General features: G+C 41.1%; 1 protein-coding gene across 4 annotated transcripts in view; it reads right to left on the bottom strand.

Moving 5' to 3' along the window:
• Nucleotides 1-23181, bottom strand: part of nrxn3b (neurexin 3b) — a 297359-nt gene that overhangs the window by 181095 nt on the left and 93083 nt on the right. For all 4 annotated transcript variants that reach the window (XM_046060480.1, XM_046060482.1, XM_046060479.1 and 1 more), the window contains 2 exons: nucleotides 20168-20551; nucleotides 194-397 (listed from right to left, as the gene is read on the bottom strand). In XM_046060480.1, the coding sequence (XP_045916436.1) occupies nucleotides 194-397; nucleotides 20168-20551 (588 nt within the window). The remainder of the gene's footprint in view (nucleotides 1-193; nucleotides 398-20167; nucleotides 20552-23181) is intronic.

The following is a 23181-nucleotide window of genomic DNA, read 5'->3' on the forward strand; positions in this document are numbered from 1 at the left end:
GTCCAGGCAAGTCAAAAGCAAAACATGCAACTACAAAGACATACTACAAAAACTGGTTTAGTATGTGTTAGATCTGATATCAAGTCTGTACCATAAAGAAAATGTACAAAAAAACAAGGGAAAACACATAAACAGTAAGGCCTCCTCTTGAACTCGAAGGGAGGAGAGCCAACAGGGACGGTTTATACGATACCTAAGTTGACCGTCAGTTTGACTCTTCCGCTGTCCAGCTCGAGCCTCAACGTGTCCGCAGACTCGCGGGACGTGGCGGCCATGAGCAGGCCGAACGCCCGCTGGGACATGAAGCGGAGGGAGACGTCCTCGGCCTCTGTGTGCATGACGTTTGGAATCACGACTTTCATGTACATGCTGCCATCGTACGACAGGATTGATGCCTCTGTGAGGAAAAGAAGAGAGGGATATGTTCAATTTTTGAGTCCCATTTTATTTAACATACAGTGACCCTTCAAGTACATGGTAGCACACGTAATGTGGGGAAGGAGAGGATGTGTCCATTTGTTTGTGTGTGTGTGTGTTTGCTAAAAAAAACATAAAACACAGATACCATCATAACTGGACGAAGTGCGGCAATTTATTGAATATGCTTCACCTCCTTCTGACAGCTTTGTTTATGCTACCGAAGCTTCCGATAAGATAAAAGAGAATGTCTGCTATGAAAGCAAATACATACACTCATACATATGCTCAGTAAAGAAGACTGAATCCAATTTAAAGTTGTATAGTTTATCAATGGGAAACACACATACATGTCCCAGATGCACGGTTGCAAATGTATTCATCATCCGACGAGTGACAGGCGAGTGTCTGGGAGCTCAGGCTGAGACGCACACATGCTGCTCAGTGTGCAGAAAATTATCATCATGCTACTTCCTCTTCTCCCAGGCAACTCCTCCTCTATAGATGTCGGTTGGCATCTTTACTCTAATCATGAAATCCTTTTTTTTTGTTCGACATGAAAAATAGAAGTAGAACATGTACAACCCCGCTGTAATACAAAAACGTCGTTCTGACACATGCTCACATACCGAACAGCACAACCTGTCTTGTTGTTAACTTGGGACAGAAAGAACAAATGGGTCATGGTGGTTTGAAGGCTGCTGGGCCAGAATATTCTGTTCCCTTCTTATGAGTTGGAAAAGGAGGAAGAAGCCAGAGTGAGTGTGGCAAAGAAAGAGGAAGACTGTCAGCAGACTGGAGGCCTCTTGGGGAGAGAGAGAGGCAGATTAAAAAGGGTATCCAACCATGACATACCTGTTTTGACACCTCAGCTTTTTAAAAGAGAAAATAGCCCTGTGGCCTCAGGAAAGCACCACCTTTTGGCTACATCTGGGGAAATGCTGAGGCTGGATGAGAGTTTCGGAACATCGCCCGAGAGAGGGGTTGTACCTGTAAACGATGCAATGTTGCACGTCACGTCCCCTGCGTTGCTGATTTTTCTTAGATTTTTTGCTTTTTTTTCCCCAAGTTGATTTGTGTAGAAAAAGGCTTACCCATGCAAATAGTCATGCATTATAAATAATATTGGATTTTGCACTTCACAAAATTCATGTGATATGTTGAAAAATGAAAAAAGGCAGCAGAAGATCACTGAACCATTCATCTGGCCAAGCAGTGCACTGCTGTAAAAATCCCATATTCATCTGTGTTGCTTTTGGGGCTATTGTAAAATCCATTCTATGAACAAGCTGTCGACTGTGTGGGTACATTAGCCTGGAGGATAATGAAACCTTGGCTCTCCACTGTTCTTCTCAATTTTAAATTGCACAGGCTCTCTCCCTCTCTGTGTCTCCTTCACTCTAATGCATACACACATAAAAAAAACTCCACACATGCATGCACACCAGCCTGTCCACAGACAGATCCCCTAACTGACAGAGGCAAGTATTGATTTGTGAGCCAGGTCAGGTCCCAGGCTCACACTAAAGGGAAAAAAACAAAAACAAAAAATGTTGAGAGTCAATCTGCAGCGCAGGAAACACAAAGAGACAAGGAAGGACGTGAAAAGTGCCCTATTATACAAACTGCCAACGTCCACTCAGCACAGCGCCCTAGGAAAAACTCATTTTGAAAATTGGTTCCGATGTTTGTAGCTATGAGAATTTGACATTGGGATTGGAACACTCCACAAAAGTGGACATGGCAATTTTTAAATACCAAAAATTGCTTACTGGCTCTCAAGTACATTACTGTATACAAGTGTTTTTTTTAAATTGTATCATCTAAAACAGACTTATTGTGGAATTACACAAACATGAAATGCCTAATTATTTGTGACATTCTTTATTACCCCACTGTAAGAAATAATAAACCACTGGACTGGACTCAAAAGCAGTGACATGGAGTATAATAAGTAACGCGCATGCCACCCTAATACATGAAAATAAGATTTAACAAGACTGAGAGTGTACGCCCTGCTCTGTGAAGCTGTAGTTAGGCCCTGAGCTAAATGCTGATATTTAGCAGGCATAACGATTACTGTCTTAGTTTAGTGTGTTAGCATGCTTACATTTGCTAATCAACACTAAACACAAAGTGCAGCTGAGGCTAAACACCTGTAAAAAATATTTGTTTATCTTAGCAGATAATGTGTTATATTAGACAGAATTTTTATTAATTAATGAAATTTAAAAAATACATTGGGTTATGCTGTTTATTTCTGATGACTGGTGTTTAATAGAGAGTGATGTACAGTGATGTCATTCAACTGCATTATTCTCTACAGTATAACAATATATATATTTAACGATAGACAGTAGAGGTTTTAGACTACATATGCTATCATTGAGGATGATATACTGGCCTAGTGAATGCAGGTATCGGCCAGTGCCAAAGATCTCAAAATGCCAGATATCGGCCTGATTCATTGGTCTATCACTAGCATAGACCTGTCAGTCAAGGGAAAAGCATTGGAACTAGTTTTCATGAGGAGGAGCAAGAGAGCATTTTCTTTATTGAGATGGAGACACATCGTACGTGGCTAAATGAACTGCCCAATCAGAGCAGGGGGGCTGACCCATGGGCGAAGGAATGCAATCCATCCAATGGTTGTCAAAAAACTTTCTTAAAACCACAAATGTCAACCTCATGGTGGTCCACGTCCATCCAACCACTACACTGGCGTGTAAAAAATGCTTCCTTTAAGTTTAACTTCCAAATGATCTTGTTTCTTTGCTGTGGTGAGAGTAATGAATTTTTGATGTCTTTTGTTCATCTAAACAGTTCCAACATAGGGCTCTTGCATTATTAAGTGCATCTTTAGTCTCTCTCTTCAACTGCTCACAAACAAATTTTGACCGAACTGTCCAAGATCATGCAAACACAATATGCAAGTGTGCTGTGGGATCAAATTCTCCCTTTGAACAGCCTTAGCTATTCACAGTTGAAAAATACCCTCAACCTGTCTTAAGAAGATGCATAAAAACCTTCCTAACCTAAGTTTGCCTATATGCTTGACTGCCCCACAATCAACACTGTGCTGTGGCTTTTTAAGCAAGTAACAATAGCAGCCGGTTTTTAGAGGTCTGTTTTGGTGTCTCCTTTTTGAGGCAAAGCAGTCATGTCTGAATGTCACCAATCAATCTCAGCTGGGACTGGCTGTGTTGTCGTCTAATGGCTTTTTATTGTCTGAGAGAGGAGAGGTAAGTCTTTGGTTGATTGCAGTTCAGTGTATATAATTCCCACTGCACGTCTCTTTCTGCTCTGAGTGTCAGGGAACCAAATCAAAGAAAACAAGTTTATTTTGGGGATGTCCAACTATTAGAACCACTGAGGGAAGGTTCAAGAAGAGAGAAAGTGGAAAGTGATCGACAGGACTGAATCAAGTCTCACACTGTTCTTTACTGGTCAAATACATTTCTCCAAAAAACAGTAAGACACAAAGAAGAGAAGCAGAAATAGGGTGAGGATTCAAAGATTTTGACAAAATATCCGGCTTGTCTTTGGTCACCAAATGGTAATTTCTTATGATTTATTCTACATAAATATGAAATATTGGTTCAAAAACACCTAGAGCTGTAGCTTTAACTTTGTTGGTCTGCTGTCGCCTCTGTATTCCCCTCAGTAGTGTCCTTCTTTCTAGGTGTATACTGGTGGCCTGCATAGAGCTCTGCAATAATGAGCACACCTTCTTACAAGAGAAATTCAAAGTGACACCCTTCCATGGTAGTAAACAACTTGCCTTTTCTATACTCAACTTAACTCTACTAGAAGTTGATGTTTAAACAAGTGTGAGACGCTTTAAAGCTGCTCCACTAAATATTTTTACATTAACAATGGTGCTGCTACGTGAAAAGTGAAAAATGTAGATTAGAATTAAAAACCCACAGAGAATTATCACCCGCCTCTCCAGTTCCCCTTTGAGTCTATCTTTTAGTCTATTGTTTTGGCTTTCGCAGCTTTAGTTGTTTGGTTGAGTCTCACCGCACTCGTCAGCCCCATTTCCGGCATCAACAAGCAGCTACTTTTAGCGGAAAAAAGTTCTTATAACCTCTGATAACTGCCCAGCACCAAACGGCAGAAAAAGTTAGCAACCAGCTAGTGAACACATTCGAGCATCTAGCAGCTAAAGAGACATACTGTGAATATTGGAGTTTGGATATTGGATTCATCAGGTGGACAGAAACACGACTCCTGAATGCCAAATGAATGCTAATGCTACTCTGCTGGATATGTAAAATGATGCACATCCTTCTCTCTCTCTCTCCTGTATCAACTTCTTAAGGTGATGATATGATGATGTGTCAGTGCTGCCCCCAAGTAGCCAAGTGGTGTTTTATTGCTGAGGTCTGGGAACACGATGGGGAACAAATGGCGGACATTTCTGGACAGTTGAGTCAATATTGCTAATGTTCGTCTTTGTTTTCACTTTTCACATAAGGGCAGCTAACCTGGAGATTTGTTGAAAAGCAGTTTAAAAGCTTGTATAAGAGTCTCTTTTTATTTTGTGGATTTCGGTAGGGTATCACAGTAACATCAGCATCATGCAAAGCTTAATAACAGCTCCCAAGGCAACGTCACAGCTGTAAAGACATGAAAGCAGACAGCTGAACCAAACATCGCTTTACATTTGTAGAGAATTAGACATCAGGCTCTGCGTAAGTGAAGACGGCTCCTCTGATTATAGCCATTCATACCCGATGTAAAGCTAATAACAGGCCTCAGCAAGACACCGCGGGTGATTGCACTCCAGGCAGCCAGAGGGTGTGTGAGCGTGTGTGTTTAGACTTGCATGCGTGCACAACATGATATCTATGCACCTACAGTCTGTGCTTGGTTTTCCTTAAGAGAGACATCAGCAGCAATGAGGATGTCATTTCAGATGGTAATTAAGCTGCTACTTGTCAGTCCGTGCGTGTGTGTGTGTGTGTGTGTGTGTGTGTGTGTGTGTGGTGCGTGTATGCACATGTGTGCGTTTTGCAGCAGGCCCAGCACTTTACATAATTAGCGGTCCAATTGAAGCAGAAGATGGAGGAGGAGGAAAGCTATTAAGTGAGAGGCTTCACAAATATTCAGGGTATAGAGGGGGAGAGTACGCTTGTCAAATCTCTTCAGCGTGCACACAAACACACACACATACATACACTTTAGCTCTGAAATCTGTTTTCTTTCTCTCTGATTTTCCTCTCTCAGTTCCCATTATCTACTTGCCTTGGCTGTAACTGTGTAGGATTATCTAATCTTTTTTTCCCCCCTAACAGAGTGACAAGTCTTTGTTTTGATAAACAAACCAACAAGGGCCTTGGCTGTCATTGTGGTGTTTCATGTGAATGCCTGTCAACCTTTCTCTCACACACGCACACAAAGATGCACACACATTTTCAAATCTGCTGTCAACAATCTTTAAAGTTCAAAAATCATATCCTCACCCTGACAGCAGGGATAAGGACATCGATAAAGAATCTTACAGGCACTAAGTGTGTCTTAGTCTCCTTTTTGTGTGTATATGTACTGTGTGTGTGTGTGTAGTGTTACAGTGTACTATGTGTGTACACACTGAGGCAGTAGGAAATGCCTGCACTTGACAGAAGAGGCTCTTGGCTGGGGACGTTATCCACAGTAATCCTAACCACGTGATTCACTCTGGAGGCACACGCACGCACGCACGCACACACGCACGCACAAATTAAGTGCTACTACAACACGGGAACATCAGACCGACCAAAAATATCCCAACAGACTACACTGTACTTTTAAAGGCATACTCCAGTTGAATAATCCAAACCCCTTGTGAAAGAAAACCACTTGCAGTAAATAAGACGCAGAGCAATAATTTTAAATGCAGTGGGGAAGCTAATATAACAACGTATACATTAGAGAGGAAACATTAGTAGTCACATGTCCACACAACTTCATTCACTCATTAGCAGCTCTTAGTCTGTTATAGTAAGTGGTAAAATGTATCGCAGGCAGAGGGAAGTATCTGGCTCTTGTCCCATGTCCCCACTTTTGTCACTAGCAAGCCGCTAATTTTGTCTGCTGTTTGGTGCGGGGCACAAGCAGCACTAGCTAGCACACAGCTAATGAAAACTCTTGGTGAGAATGGCTGCTCTCTGCTAGAAACAGGGTTGATAGTGGAATGTGTCAGCCATATGGCCAAAACAAGCAAAACAAACATCTACGTAGCTTGTTCACACATTTTGGTTTAGTAATTTTGTATCGAGAGAAGTGTAGGATTTATGAGCTACTGCATGGCTTGAGCCTACACCTCTCAGTCATTGTTATGATCTGTTTTTGACATTTACTCATTATTTTGTGGCTGTTAGAAAAAACTGTAGAGCTGTGGAACTGTAGAGTTGGGTGATATTTCTCTGTCAGTTCATTTCTAATAGTGAGCTCTTTTATATTACACACAGATGATGATAGAATCAGTTAAAACAAGTAAAATAATGTACAGCCCTGTGCTTTGATAACATGGTCACAAGCAAGAGCAGTCTGTTCACTAGGTGCTAGCTAGTTTTGTTCCATTTCTTTTTAATCTCCTTTTCTTGCTGCCTTTCACCTTTTCCTCACTTACTTCCTATAATGGACACACAGTGGTTTGTTGGGAAACCCTAAAATGTAAAACACAATGCTCTGTCTCAACCCAGATTTAGGAAATAGCGCATGCTAAGCACTTTGAAGAATGACTTCCCTGTCAGACAGTAAAACTCAGGAAGAGGTCAGTACACTCACAGGGATTATCACATGTTCTACCGCACTCAACGTAAGCAGGCCGAGATGAATTTATCAGGATATCAAAAATCACAAGGGGTGATGTAGCGTCAATATGAAACAGTAAGCGGTTTTATGCATCAGACATATTGAATAGGCTTTACACGAAGGAGTTGAGGTAAATCCGTGGAGCTTTATCAACATGTGACAGATATAATCACCATCTGAAACAAGCCTATGCACATTCAATTTCAAGTATGATTTTGTAATGCACATCATACTATACTATTTATTCTTGCTGTATTCTGGGCCAGGAACAACAAAGTGACTGAATCATTTCCCACGGTGTTGTTGACTTAACCCCAGCACTAGCAAAAGTCACAGAATGGCATTTCTTAAGAGTCTCTCTTGGATGGATTATTTAAAACCAACAGGCTGCATTTCACCTGAAGAATGTTGAAGTCACGATTTATGACAGTTTGTGATGATTTATGGAAGTAGAACTCCTGCTTAGTGGGTAGCTAAACACATGGGCACACAAGGGTCACCCTAACAACAATTTGGAAAGCATACATAACTGCACATTAACCTTAATCAGTGATCTAAAGACTCTCTGTAGAGGCAGGGGTTTAAACATATAAAGGTTAGGGTTAGAGAGAGTTGGAGTTACAACTGAGTTAAGAGTACCTTCTGAACTTAAGTGGTACTATGGCTGCCTTTACCTTCACTTTTAGGCTGTGACTTAAGAGCAAATGTGAAGAACAGACACTTCCTGTTTTAAAAAAGTTGTAATAGAAGAGAACAAAAAGGACAGCATGCTCATTCCTCCCAACCTTTATGATCAAAGTCTGTTATCTGGCTGGAGCATAGTGAAAATAAGCATCTTCTACAGTACGGGCTGCGATTCTCTGCTGGCTGTGTATGTATGAGAAAGAGAATTTGTTGATAAAGTAAGTTTGATTTATGGTTTTGCCCTTGCTGAATTTTCCTGAATTTTTGTTGCATCAGGCAAGGGTGGATACAGATACACCAGTAAATGTACTCAATGTTAGTGTTTGTTTAGATAATTTCAGCATTTCTAAGCATTCTGGGGGTCATTTTATGCCTTTATTAGACATCAACAGTAGAGATATGACAGGAAATGAGGGGAGACAGAGAGAGATGGAACCAATGTCACAGATCAGACGCAAACTGGGGACGTTGCAGCTCATGCTTGGCCCATTAACCCTTAAGAAATCAGGGCGTTGAATGTTAGTGCGTTCCAGTGTGTTTGGGAATGAGGAAAAATGCCAGGAAAATGATACAAATGCTCCAGATTAAGGAGATAATCGGAAAAGCAGATTGTGAGGTAGTGAGTGAGTGTGTATGAGGCAAGGACATTAACTACTAGCTGTCTCTGTAAAAGTAACACTATTCGTGCATCGTGTAAGATTAAATATATATGTATATTGGGAGACAGTGTGGGCCAAGAGCTGACTGTTTTGCTGTTGGTTTTCCTCTGCCACATTTTCTTTGAGCCCTTGAACTAGGAGAAGTTGTTCAACAAACGAAACAGCCTTGTACTGCTGTAAAACTCCTCCATAACTGGTATACTGAGTTGTACCTCCTGTTTTTACCACTGAAATGAAATGTACAGTAGCTATCTTTACCAAACTCTGAAGTCTCTCTTGTAGCTGCCTGATGTTTATGCAATGGGTGTCTGTGGTTAGATGGCATAAAAAGTACCAGTGTATGTTTAGCTGTAACAGGCTTTACTGCTTCAAAGACATTGCTCATACTCAAACCAAAAGAGAAACCAATATGCAGTGTGAACACCTGCATGTACGCCCAAACGGTGAGCCGCGGCACCATCGGGGGGCAGCAAAGTCAAAGACAGCCAGCTGCTGTCCACAACAGCTTCTCATTTGACATGTTAGGAGATAAACAGGGTGGTAACAGGAGTGAGGGATGGAAAAAAAAAGAGGAGAGATGCCTAAAGGCGACAAAAAAACCCCCACCAAAATCAGAAAACAAAAATGAGTAAAGAACAAAAGAAGCAGGCGAAATATGAGAAACGGAGAGGATGTGAATAAGTACTAAGTTAAGGTGAACCTATGGGAAAAGCAAATACAGTAACTGTGCAACATGGCAGATGTAGTTCTCATGTTGCAAAACAAGTCCAGTGTCTCTTGATGCATACTATTAGAAAATGCAAATGAATACTATTAGAAAATGCAAATTCATGCTCTTTTATAAAGCATGCAATCATGGATACTACTGTGAACCCCAGAGAGGGTAATGCACTATATCCAACAAAGGAGTATTCTGAATTCCTTTTTTATCCTAAAAATCAGTCAGTCTCTCTGGGAACCCTCCTCCCTGCTGCCGGGAGAGGTTTGGAGACTTGTCAATTTCTCAGGTGGCCGAACACTGAAGGCTTGATTTCCCCTCTATCTTTCTCTCTCTCTCTCTCTCTCTCTCTCTCTCGCTCTCCGTTGCTCACCCTGTATGAGCGACTGAGTAGCAAAACCACACGGAAAGAAGAGAGAGAGAGAGTTTGCGTGTGAGAGTGTGCTGGAGAGAAAGAAAGAAGTGGACAATTTAAAAAAGGACACAAGACACAGAAAGCAGGGGAAGATGGATGCAGCACATTGACATCCTCTCTATTCTGCATAGCAGTGTGCCACAATGAGAGTCAGGGTTTACATAACCCAGCGCAGCTTCTAAGCACACATTTAATTACAAATGGGGATTAGGGAGCAACAGCATAATGTTCTAAGCAGCGAAAAAACGGAAACGCACAGATCATTTTAAAGTGCAGGAGGATCTGTTCTTCTCCAGGGTAAACATTGTCAAACAAATCTCTGTCTCTCTACGGCTGCCTCTGTGGCATTTTCAACAATTCAGTCAACAGTTTGTTCTTCTCTCTTTCCCTCTCTATCTATCAACCACTACATCAGCCTTTTCTTGTTCCTTTCATTTTCATGCACTGTATGAATCTGTGGAACTTGGAGTTGCGTCAGGCACTACTGGCATACTGTTGCAGCACAGGAGGACGACTGTCATCTCGCCATGAGTCTGTCTCCTGGCGCCGGAGGCAGGAAACACCATCTTTAATAGCAGGCAACTCAAATCTCCTCAGTAGGAGATGAGAGGACATTTCACTCTGTATTTCTTCTGCATATGTTCAAGGAAATTGCCACAGCTGGCATCCATGAGAATTAAAATTCAATCTACATGACCTCCAATCACTTAGGACCTTCGCTCTGCAAAACCATCATCTCAGCAAAGGCAGAGGGAAAGAATAAGAGGATAGTGTAATAAGGATGAATCCATTTCAGAGTAGCGGGGGGGTGGGGGGGTATTGTACCCATAGCCGAACCACAGAACTCGGCACAAAAAAACATGTGACACGCTTGATAATGCGGAAGATACCAAACTCATTATTCTGCTCAATTCACCGATTATTCATCAGTGGGAAGTAGATAAGTGTTAAAAGACAAATGGAACAAAGCTGAGATGGAGTGTGAATAGAGGGGCCTGTTCTAGTTGTCGGGGCTGAGAAATATAGAGAAATGCAGGCTCGGGCACTTTTTACACGCAGCACAATACAAGCACGTTTCAGCTTCAAATGAAATCGGATTCATTTAGCATGCTTCCCCAGGGTTAGCTCACACACACACACACACACACACACACACACACACACACACACACAGACACACACACACACACACGCGTAGACCACAATATTTTATTGCCTTGCATTTTTATGTCTTTTTTAAAAGCACTATGTGTAATTTAAAAATCTACGGTACATTTAGGGCTTTATTTTGGGGGCTATTAGAAATAAAAATGTGCAATTTTCTTCACAGACATAAGACAGAATCCACAGGAAGGATCAGTTGTGTATGTTTTGACATGTACCTATTGTTTTCAGAGGCCCAGGACACATGAAAAAAATTTCAAGCTGTGTGTCAGCGCACCTTGACACATCTATTCTAAACTTAGTTTCTGGCATCACAGTGACTGCTGACACCTTTCAAGACATAAGGGCTTAAAAATATATTTTTTTCCCCACTGAGGATCTATACTATATCATTCAGCTTGATATATGGCGACATATTCATATGTATTTTCTTTCCTAGGAGGTATAGGCCTGTCACTCATGCTTCTTAGTTACACCCCAAAACAGGAAACATGCATTCCCTGTGTTGAGACAAAAAGACTTTGTATATCTTGCAGCAGCATACACACACACACAGTGAACAGATAAAACATGAAGTACCATTCTATCATCACTAACTGTCCGACACATATTATTTTCACTCTAAAAGGAGCATGATATAGTAACATTACCTTTTTACGGTGAAATGCAGGTGCAGCTGCTGCTGATGCTTCAAATCTACCACCTGCAGTGCCCCACAGAGGCATCACAGAAACCTCTGAGGCATCACAGAGGTATCATGTGCTAAATGATGTGAAACACTACATACAGAGCCACTGAGCCTTTACTGTTGGCCTGTACGTGTACCAAAACTTCAGCCTATACATTTTAAAGCAAAGAACATTAAGGAAATAACGTCTAACTTCTTCTAACTAATCTATTTTCCATTTCATCTACTTAAAAAGATAATAGCAACAATTTTGTAAATAAAGCCAACAATGAAGCAAACATGCTTTTAAAAGGTGGAACATACTACTGGGTATAAAATCTATATATCACATGCAGACAAGTCCACTGTACTGCTTTACAAGCTGACTGCACAATCATTGTACTCCAGCTAATTCTTCGCCTTCATCTGTCTCCATTCTTAATTTGGCGTCCCCTTCTATACCCCTCCCCTTTTGTATTTTCACTCCTCATTCTCTTTTCTCCATTTTCCTAGTCTTTCCCATCCTCCATTTTACCCCCCACACCCCACCTCCTCCCGGTGTATGTATGCGAGCACTGGCATTGGTTAGTCAGGGCAGACCTTGAAGTGTCATTTTCTCGGTCTGTGGAGATAAATGCCCTAGCATAGGTGCTCATCACCCGTTTACGGTGAGAAGTGGAGCTGGGTAAAGACAAGGGCAAGAGAAAGATGCAGGTGAAAGGGAGCTACAGTAGCCCACGGTGGGCAGGGAGAGAAAGGGAAGCATCATAGATGTGTGGTGGATTTTTTAATAGTCCGATGAAGTCAGAAACACAAACACAGAACTCAGGTGTTTTCTACAAATTCAGCTGTCTCGTGGTGAGAGAAGAGGAAGATGAAGCCATTTTTACTCCAAGTGACAGAACTAAGGGCAGCACCAAATGCTAAATCATGATTCCTCAGTTTCTAAAGACTTCCTTGCCACTCCTTCTCTGGGTGGATATCTACTTTATGATAACACAAGAAAAGTATCTGGAAGGCTCTAGTTGTACGTGTCATGCTATCTCACAGCGACAATGGCCTTCTCCAAATGCGAACAGCTAAGCTGAAATTTTTCATTTGGAACTGCTGAAAGGTGAGTGGCTGTGCAGCGTGTACTCCGACAGCTGCGTGGTTATCATCCTTGAAGTGATGTTCTTTTATTCAGACCAAATTGTCAGCCGTTAGACGGGAGCTTTGTACTGCATGCACCAATTTCCTGCCAAACAGAAATGTGACCTTGGACAGGGAGCCACAAATATTCACTAATTCTTCCTTTTTTATTACCATAAAAGCACCACTGGCTCTCAAGCTGTGTCTTACCACAATTCATCAGGTCAGAACCACATGGATAATATCTGTTTAATGCCAGACATTTTGCTTCAGGTTAATAGGCAGTAAAACTGTTTTCCAAGATAAACTCTAGAAATTACCTTTTCTTGACTGGTAAAGGTAAATGCCACAAAAATGATTGACAGCCTTTGAACAATATTATTAAAATCTTGTAATCACCCCTGACGATATTAAAGTGATGATGTCATCTGGGTTATCTTGGCTTGGGATTGGAGAAAGCCTGCGTTACAAACCAGAGGTGTGACATTTTCACGACATGTGTTTACAACATAGGGAGTGTCTAATGAAACACACAATTAAGATGAATTCCTGGATTTCTGGTGCATTTAGCCAAGCATTTAAATTATGCCACTCTAAATCTGTTGGAAGTAGGTGTTAGCTTATCTGAGGATCCAACATCATCTGAATACAAATGTTGTGTTTGGTTTTAAGGCTCTCAAACTGGTTGCAGAGATGGTGCAGTGGGAGATCCCATTGATTTGGAACAATATTTCTAATATTTCTGCCTTTATTCCCATAATGCACCCATACTTTTCCATCATGTTAACAACAGACTAATAATTGTGACCAACCTAATACGCAATTTTTATAGCAGCCAAATTACGCGCTAATCACAGAGACTGGAGCATATAAAGGATATGGTAAAGGCTTGTTGAAATGGTAAGGTGCTGTCAGTGCTGTGGTACCATCACCCCGAGGTGAACAAAAAGGAAGGTATGTACCACTACGTGATTGTGTTCCTCCTTAAAATTCATGACTTTATTTCTCTTGTACTTTCTAGTAGTAAAATTAGCAGACAATTACGTAGTAAATCATCTGCAAAATAAAGCATTTTCTAAAGGAGCAATGGTTTTTTCTATGTTCATGCACAAACCAAAAGATAAAGCAGTATAATGTTATACCCAGATTACAATTTTCAATGTAGGAAGGTGGCAAGCATCAATGTCATCCAATCTCTGTTCTGCCATTACTACCTATGATTAAACTGTAAAAGTCATGCGGCAGGCCATTATTTCACTGTCACTATGAATGAACGTCCAGCGAAATGAGCAGGTAATTGCATGGTGCGTGTGTCATGGTGTTGATTGATGTGATTAAGGCATGTATGAGTTTGGGCAGAAATGTAATGATTTGCCAAAAAACTTCTAAATGCTAACATGAGGAGCATGACCAATTTTAGCCAAAATTCTTATAACCAATCAATAAATTATTTATTTAAATCAATGTGGCTTAAATTTAAATTGAATGAAATTAAATGAATAAAACAATGATTCAATGAATAGTTCAAGTAGGGCATTGCCTCTAGTAACGAAAGAAAGAGGAAGCCAGCACTATAATGAGTGATGTCGCCACTGATCTGCGGTGGACACACTTCCAGCCATCAGCTCAGGCCCAGAGCCATCTCTACTCCTCTCCAGTGACAGAAGGGAAAACACAGGCACTTACTGTATTTGGGTGGTGGCATCTTGTCAGGGAAAATGCAATATGCATTAGACACAATCCAATCTGTCTCCAGTGGATTTGTGTGTGTGTGTGTGTGTGTGTGTGTGTGTGTGTATGTGTGTGTGTGTGTTCCTGACTCTCAGTCCGATTGTGTATCTGTGCATGTGCAGCAAAAAGACAGAAAGAGGAGAGTCTCAGTGGGAGGGCTTGGCGCTGGGCTGGCATACCGTCAGACAAACACACTTCATTACAGGCCTATTTACCTGATTAACTGGACTACTTTATCAGCTGCACAGCACTCTGGGACACACGCCTGTCAGCAACACCCCAGCCCCCGAAAAGCTCCCCTCCCACACCCACACAAACAGACCCACACGCAGTTTACAAACACAAAGCCTTACTCACTGACTGATTGACTAGCTTGCCAAATCACATGAATTCCCGTCTCTTAGCGGAGGCAGTGGACGACATCAAATACACCTCCCTGTAGTCTTGAATTAATGTCACCTCTTACAAGTTAGACTTGAATACGACCGGAGTAATCTGCTGTACATGGGTTTTCCTTATGGGGGATAACATTTGGGTAACCTTTTCATATAATGGAATGTAACAATCAAAAAGGAATAAAGCCTCAAGCTGCCTCGCAAAGACAAGACAGAGGACAAAGCCCATCTTGAAACATTATCATTACAGGAGGGTAATGACTTCCTTTCTCTTTGCTTTCTGTGGATCTGACTCTAGGCTGTTGAAGAAAATCACTTCCCAGCATCACTTGCTAAAGTACTACACCGAACTAAACCTGCATGCCTGATTCAGCTCGATTAGACATATCCCACGCAGTAGGAGTAACAAAACAACCTTTTCATACTTTGCCAAATGGTTAAAAATGGCGCAGCAGAAGACAATAAAAACAGGTTACAAAAACAAAGAAATGACATATCAATTCCACAAGCCTCATCATTCTAATGGCGACAGCATGTAAGGGCAAACGCTTCCCCTCAAACCATATTAATGCATGTGCACAGTGTTGTATTTTAAGCAAGCAGTGTCTCCTTTCGCTTTGTCATGTGTGCCTGTTGGGGCTGTACCGAGCCAAGCTGCCCTATTTGAATTCAGATCACAGGCAGGCAGGTTTCTGGCAGGGCTATGCTCCCGGTCACAACCCAGACGAGAGGGACCTATCAGGGCCAGGACCACGGTATCATACACCTGCATGAAGCATTGGCACTGCCTGGCTGGTACGAACACACACACACGCGCGTTGGTGGTCAACAAAAGGCATTCTTAATCATGATAATGGATGCATACAAAGGGTGCAGAGACAGAAATATATGTTCGTACAAAAACAATGAATTCTGATATTCATTGCTTTTTATACATCATATTCAGTATGTACACATATCCAGAATATACACACACCCACACACCAACACACACATTGGCTGGCTCCCATGCTGACACTACATCTGTTCGTGTGATACCACGGCAGACCTCTGATCACAGGTGCTGTCGTGTCTCATGGGCTGGGTTAAAGAAGACATGGCAAACAGTGTGTGTATCTGTGTGTGTGTGTGTGTGTGTGTGTGTGTGTGTGAGAGAGACAGTGAGAGAGAGACAGAGAGAAAGGGAGGAGAGGGATAAACTGGGAGATGCAGAAACTTAAAAGAAAGGGAGGGATTTCAAGACAGCAAACGAGAAACAGACTCTAAGTAAAAGCAAAAACAGAGATAAGAGGCAGAATCACCTGACACAAATACCAGATAGGAAACAGAGCAGACAGCACTGCTGTTGTCTGTTAGTTACCCTCGTGCGATCTTTGATCTCCTCAAACGGTCTAAAATATCTGTCGGGTTGTATGTCAGCTATTTAGCTCCCAGTGGAAGAGAAGAAATTACACAGAGCGATGTGCTCCGTTCAGTACAAATATGATTAAATCATCTGGAGACTTTCATTTCTGATGATTCCATTATTTGAGTTCCAAAAATATCATTACTGCAAAATGCGGTGAAACTACTTCCATGAGGCCTGGGTTTTCTCAAGTTATCAAAATAAATAATGGAACATGAGGAGGAGTTTTTGCACTTACACCCTTTGTACTATAGAAAGATTCAGTTCCATAGAGAAGCATATGCTGTTGGTAAACGAGCAAAGATAATGTCACTAAGAAGAAAAACCTTACTTTATTTATTAGCAAAATAAAGTTGGGCGAATAATAATACGCTGTTCCTATGCTGAGTATAATGTCTAGAGAATATTTTTTGGTATAACTAATTAGAAGGCAACACATTCCCTACTAATCAATTACATAAGAATGAATATGTAAGTGATAAGGTGTAAAATATTAGAACTGACTATGGTGTTTTTCATATATTTACTTTTTCTGTAAATTATGTTCCCCATCATGTAGGACTAAATTTGTTTCAAAGCCTACACTACCCTGCTATAAATCCTACCTTTACAAAGTTTATAACGTTCAGTTTTTGTTGACGTTGTCATTTATGACCTACATATAATTTAATTAACACCTCTATGACAGTGTCAGAAAGACAATGAACACTGCAGGAATCTTAAAAGTATTGCATTTGGTTACATTAGATTGTGCAGCTGTACCTAATAAAATGGCCACTGAGTGTATATTGATAGAGATAACATTTGGTTTTGCTGTGAGATGTGAGAGCTCTCTGACATCAGGAGTTTATAGATGGAATTGCTGATGTAATGTAACAAATACTCCCAGTGCCTCCCAAGGAAATCCATTTGAATAAAATAATATCACAGAAAAAAAGTGCAGGCTGATCTCAACAATCTGCTTTGAACAAAGACAGACAAAAGACCGTATTTACATTCCAGCAGAAAAGCTCCAGCAAAGGCCAATGAGTGTAATGTCAATGTATAACCTTTGTAACACTCCCCGGGAGAGCGCTGATCTCTATCATTTCACCCCGTCTCATCATACACGCACAATTCTCTGTTGTACCGTATAGCGTTCCTCAGATCAATGGCGAGCGCCATGTGTGAATACATCTTAGCGGTTGTTTGATATTGTCACTAGAGAGCTCCAGAGAAGGAAAATAAACTATTCTACAGGAGATTTCTTCATCTCATGGGCTCCTGTTTTCGAAGCAGACAAGAATTAGCTTCAAATATATTGTGCTCTGGATGTGAGTAGTCATTAGAGTATATAGAAGCTAATGAAATCAATTTGTTAATTCAATTTGTGATTTTAGTTTGCTAATTAACTGTGACCTCTCATGTGCAGATTGCACCTGAAGGGGAACAGTCAGAAATAAAGGGAGTAAGGGCAGGAAAATGGTTGACTGATCAGTTCAGTTGAGCTCTTGTTCACAAGAGACAGTGGAGACAGTGACAGTGACTGAAATAAAGCAGAAGGGAAATGGTACTGAGGGACATCACCACTGTGGTGGAGAAAGGGGGAGCTTCAAATCAAAAGCTTTCAATTTACTGCTCAGCCTTTACCTGTGGCCACACGCTTTGGGTAGTGAGAGGAAAAAAAAAAAGATCGCTTACACAAGCGAGGTGAGATTCCTCCACAGGGTGGCTGGCCTCGCTCTGCCTGACAAAGTTAGCGGTAAAGCAAACTGAGAGGGCTCCGGTATCGAGCTGCTGTGCCTTTGCACCGACAGGAGCTCTAGTAGAGGTGCTTCAAGATGTTCAGGTCTGACCACAGAGCAGACCCAGAACACGCCGGAGGGATTACAGATCCCCCAGGAAGAGCTGGAGGGAAGATACAGAGGGAGAGAACGTCTACGCTGCTCTGTCCACACTGTTACAATTAAGATCCTGACCTTGATAAGTGTCTACAAAAGGCAAGATGGATGAAAGTTAAGGCCCAAAAGATTCCCTAAAAACGTTAGAAGGTAGGCAAATATATGATGCAGACAAAACCATTGTGTAACCATTATGTTTGACTTCAATCACGTAATTCAATCAAGTAAATTTTACTTTCAGGTCATCATCTGTAACTCATTGCCTACTTTTGGAGTTACACCTGTCATTGCTGATAAACTTATCAACTAACTTATCAATTAATCATTTAATCTATAGAAGTAAGAAATGAACAGCAAATGCCCATCCAAAGCTCTCAGAAGCCAAGGTGTTGTTCCCTGCTTATTATTGAAACACCTTAAAGGAGCAGTGATTTAAAATGTACAAATACAATTTAACATTACCAACACTACGTCAATGGGTAGCAACATACCTCTAAACAATTAAACTGACTAGGAGGGATTCAACTAGTATTTGAACCAAGAAACTAAAATCTAGAAGCATGAATTCAGTCATGACAGCATTGGCAACATCAGCACATTTTACAACCTCAAATCTTACTGCATGAGGTAAAAATCCACTGCTAAACAAACTGAGGCTTGTTCTACAGCTCCAGAACTGGAGGGCAGACCTGCAGCCCCTTGGGTTATCAACCAGCGGCAAGAGCACTCACCGAGTGCATATGTAATGCCTTTCAGAGATCAATGTGGGAAGGAAGCGGAACAGGACAGAAGAAGAACTGAGGAGGATTGGCAGTCGTGAGTATATGGAGATATCACTGGAGATATGTTTTCTTCTTTTTGGGTAGAAGGTCAGTGAGGCACATTAGCTCTGTTTGAGTGTTTCTTAGCCAGTACACAGCTGCCTTTTTCCCCCTTTTGTGCTGAGACAACATCATGGGATGTTACTAAAATAGATGCAACAGTCCGGCTAAGACAGGGTTAACTCCATCAGACAGCCCTAGCTTCCTAAGTGTCATGTTGTGACTAACAGGACAGGACATATACTTTTACTTATTGATATGTATTTTGAACATCTATGTTCCACTTCCTCTGAATTCCATCTGTTTCCAAAAGGGGTTACTTTATGATTCATTACAAAACATTTGCTGTACTCACACTTTAATTCTTTAAGTTACATTAACAACACAGGAAGGACATGTTTCAGTCCTTACAATATACAGTATATAGTAGTCTATAACACAGACGTATCTCAGTGTAAGGTACATGTTGATCCCTATTCTCCTTGGGCTTGCTTTATTCATTAATAACACATTATCATCCGGCCTCCTGCAATGCTTACTGGTCGTTGTAACAACCTACTCTTCAGACACTCATTATTCCGCCTATAAGTATGTTTCTTTACACACCTCCAGTTCTTAAGAAAGTACTTAAAGCCCACTACTGAACCCATGAAAATCTCTGTAAAATAGTGAGAAAGTGAAGGACAATCTGAACAATAGTCCGATAACATACCCTCCCACAGCTCCAAGTGTCCCTATCTCTGCCGTCTCATAAAAACTTAATGCGTCCAAGCTCTTAAAACCCAGACAAGGAGAGCCCATTTCACCAGCAGAGAGAAGTTCAATTTCACCGCAGAACCTTCTCTGGCGAAAAAAAGGCTTCGCTTTTCCAAAGCCACTTGGCCGAAAACTGAAATCCTATTAAATCTTTCAGCAAAGCTTCCATAAATATTGTGAGGAAAGTGTCCCAAGTCACACTTCTGCCTGTCTGCTAAAACAGAGCCCTGTCCACTTTCTTGGAAAAGCTATTGTTAGCTGATAGTGGCTACACCAGTTCCTTAAAACCACCTTTGGGATACCAGGAAAGATATTTCAACTTTGTAATACTACTTCATGACTATTCTACACATTTTGCACATTGTGACGTACACAAACATATAGTTAGAAAGTAACACTATTCCAGAAGCACACTTACCAAAGAGATGTATTAGCATGTAAAAGGAGTACAGGGGCTGTACCCCTTTTAAAAAGCCATTCACTAACAAATCAGCACATAGACAGGAATGATTGGAAGTCTTACCTCTCTCACAGGTGCTATCCCAGAAGCCAGTTCCAGTACAGTCACAGATGAATCGGTTCCATCCCTCCTTACATGCACCATTGTTCTTGCAGGGGTTGCTGTCGCACTGTTTTCCCGTCACCTTACTACACGAGGACTTGATGCTGGTCACATTCTGGGACTGAGCTATCTGCCGGATGTCCTTGCTGCGTCCATCAATGAACAGATCCCGAACGCAGCCCACATAGCCGTAGTTGAGCATAGCAGTCCAGAGTTCAGTGGGGCGCACCAGGCCCACCCGGTTGTCAGGCAGACCACCCAGATAAAGGTCCCCCTCCAGGTCCAAGATCTCATTTTCTCCGCTGGCTGTGAAAGGGGTCCGGCGGCTGTTTACTGAGATGATGCCTGGAGGAAGTAAAATCCATTATTAAATACTGGCCAGAATGTACATGTCAACGTGTCAGGTAATCTACTCCTATCGTATGCCATAAAAAAAGAGAATGCTGGTAGAGTGAGATGTTATCTCCGTTTCTTGTTCAATTTTATTGTAAAGCAAGTGTCATGTTCTACTAGTTAAGTGCTCTGCTATGTTTTGCTTGCTGACAGAAAACAGCACTTGCTTCTGCTAAATTCCTGAAATAACAGGAACTCCACTGAAAACAAGTGACTTTTATTGCCCTCAATTTACAGTATTTGGCACATCCACAAAAATGGCATTTTAAGGCCAAACAAAAATAATATCTTCACAGTGAATTTGAGACTAACGTTCCTTTTTTGTTCATCAAAGGGAAGAAAGAGGTGAAAATGACAGATTGATAGTCTGCTGATAGATTTTCGGTAATTCTGCAACCTGAATCTCTAACAAATTGGAGGTGCTGGCGATCACGAGTAACAGAAGTTGTAAATGAGGCTGACAAAAATAGCACAGCACTCCTGCGTCTGTGCTAAGATGTGGTGTAAGTAGGTGGAGGTGCAAAGCTATGTTTGGCAGCCAGAATTGCACTGATCACTGGCTTTGTAACACTCTCTTCAGGGGAACTCTATTTGAGTCAAAAAATTACAGAACAGGGGGAAAAGAAAAGAAAAACAGCCAGGGAAAGAAAAAAAGCTTTCATCCAACAAAATAAGCACTCCGCTGGCACAAGGTCTCCATGACACATTTTATATATTTTATATATATCTTTATACTGTACATCCATAGAACCCCTAATTAATCTAGCTCTATGCAGGGGTCACATAGATCAAACGCATTAAGACAAAGCTGATTTTATCAGGACAATGAATGACAAACCGACAGGTAATTAGCTAAACAAAGAAACTCCTTACTTGTGTGTGAACATGCATTGTTAAAAGAACAGAATACAGAAAATTCTACAACTGCATTTGTAATACAAAGGTGCCCTGTAAACTGATTATCTCATGTATATTCCAAACATATAGAAATAACACCACAGACACCAAAATTAAATCATGATCACAAAATTTCCAGAAAGTCATACTTTTCAATTACATATGCACGTACAGCTGTAATTAGTGTAGCCTAATGATTACAGATTGTGCATTTAAATATAAGTAGTTCATTAAAGAAAGAAGAAAAAGAGGGTTTCACTTATATTGTGTCTTCTTGTACAATATTACCTCAATCTTCACCTCCCTATCAGCTGTTACTGAGGTCAAGAAAATGTAAAAGAAAGTGTTTTGTGAGCTCTCCCGTTTGACTTGTGTCACATTCACCTTGCAGCCAGACAGAGAGATTGTGGCTTGAGTTCTGCGTGGACAAGAAATTTAATTCACTTGCAACTCCTATTAACATTTCACTCAAGCCACAAGTGTGATTATGCCTGTTCTTAACCATCCCTCAGTCTGGTATCCATATATCTGTCTCATTCCTCTTTTTCCCCGTGAAAATCCTACTTTCTACTCTGCTATCGCACTGGGGGCTGTGCTGGTGATTAATCAAAGCAGCGAGCTCTGACACACGGCTAAATTGGCTGCTCTAACCTGATATATAACACAGGCTGTAGCGCCGACTAACACACCCTGAGTTCTCCTGGAGGATCCCACCTAATGCAGAGATTGTGTCGGGTTTGGAGCTCAAGGCAACAGAAGTTTCTAACCCTTTTCTCTAATATAATCTTCTTCTAATACTTTCGTATTTGGCGATGTTTTGAGGTCAGAGGACATACAGATGGAAGGAAGCGAGGGGAAATAGTCAGTAGCAATCAAGAGAGAAGTACGACTTTATCCCGGCAATAAATCATCACTGAAATGAATATTTAGAGGATGTTTACATCATCCTGTGGTTGTGATGCAGGAAAAAGCTGAAATAAGCACTAGCGTGATTACAACCTTGATTCTTACAGCTGGTGTAGTTCAGTAGTGACAGCTGCAGGGAGTCTACAGGGTCATAATTATTCTAGGTTTTTTTTGTCCTAATTTGAATTTCCATTAACCTAAACAATTTCAGTACATTAAAACCAACTGAGCCATTATTGATGGTGTCGAATGGTAAAGTTGTGGAGGAAAGGTCAGGACATGACCAAAGTTGCCTGATAAAATAATACAGTGGGTACGGAAAGTATTCAGACCCCTTTAAATTTTTCACTCTTTGTTTCATTGCAGCCATTTTCCAAAAATCAAAAAAGTTCATTTTATTTCTCAGTAATGTACACTCAGCACCCCATCTTGACAGAAAAAAACAGAAATGTAGAAATTTTTGCAAATTTATTAAAAAAGAAAAACTGAAATATCACATGGTCATAAGTATTCAGACCCTTTGCCGTGACACTCATATTTAACTCAGGTGCTGTCTATTTCTTCTGATCATCCTTGAGATGGTTCTACACCTTCATTTGAGTCCAGCTGTGTTTGATTATACTGATTGGACTTGATTAGGAAAGCCACACACCTGTCTATATAAGACCTTACAGCTCACAGTGCATGTCAGAGCAAATGAGAATCATGAGGTCAAAGGAACTGCCTGAAGAGCTCAGAGACAGAATTGTGGCAAGGCACAGATCTGGCCAAGGTTACAA

The sequence above is a fragment of the Micropterus dolomieu genome, linkage group LG10 (genome assembly GCF_021292245.1).
Source record: "Micropterus dolomieu isolate WLL.071019.BEF.003 ecotype Adirondacks linkage group LG10, ASM2129224v1, whole genome shotgun sequence".
Taxonomy (NCBI): Eukaryota; Metazoa; Chordata; class Actinopteri; order Centrarchiformes; family Centrarchidae; genus Micropterus; species Micropterus dolomieu.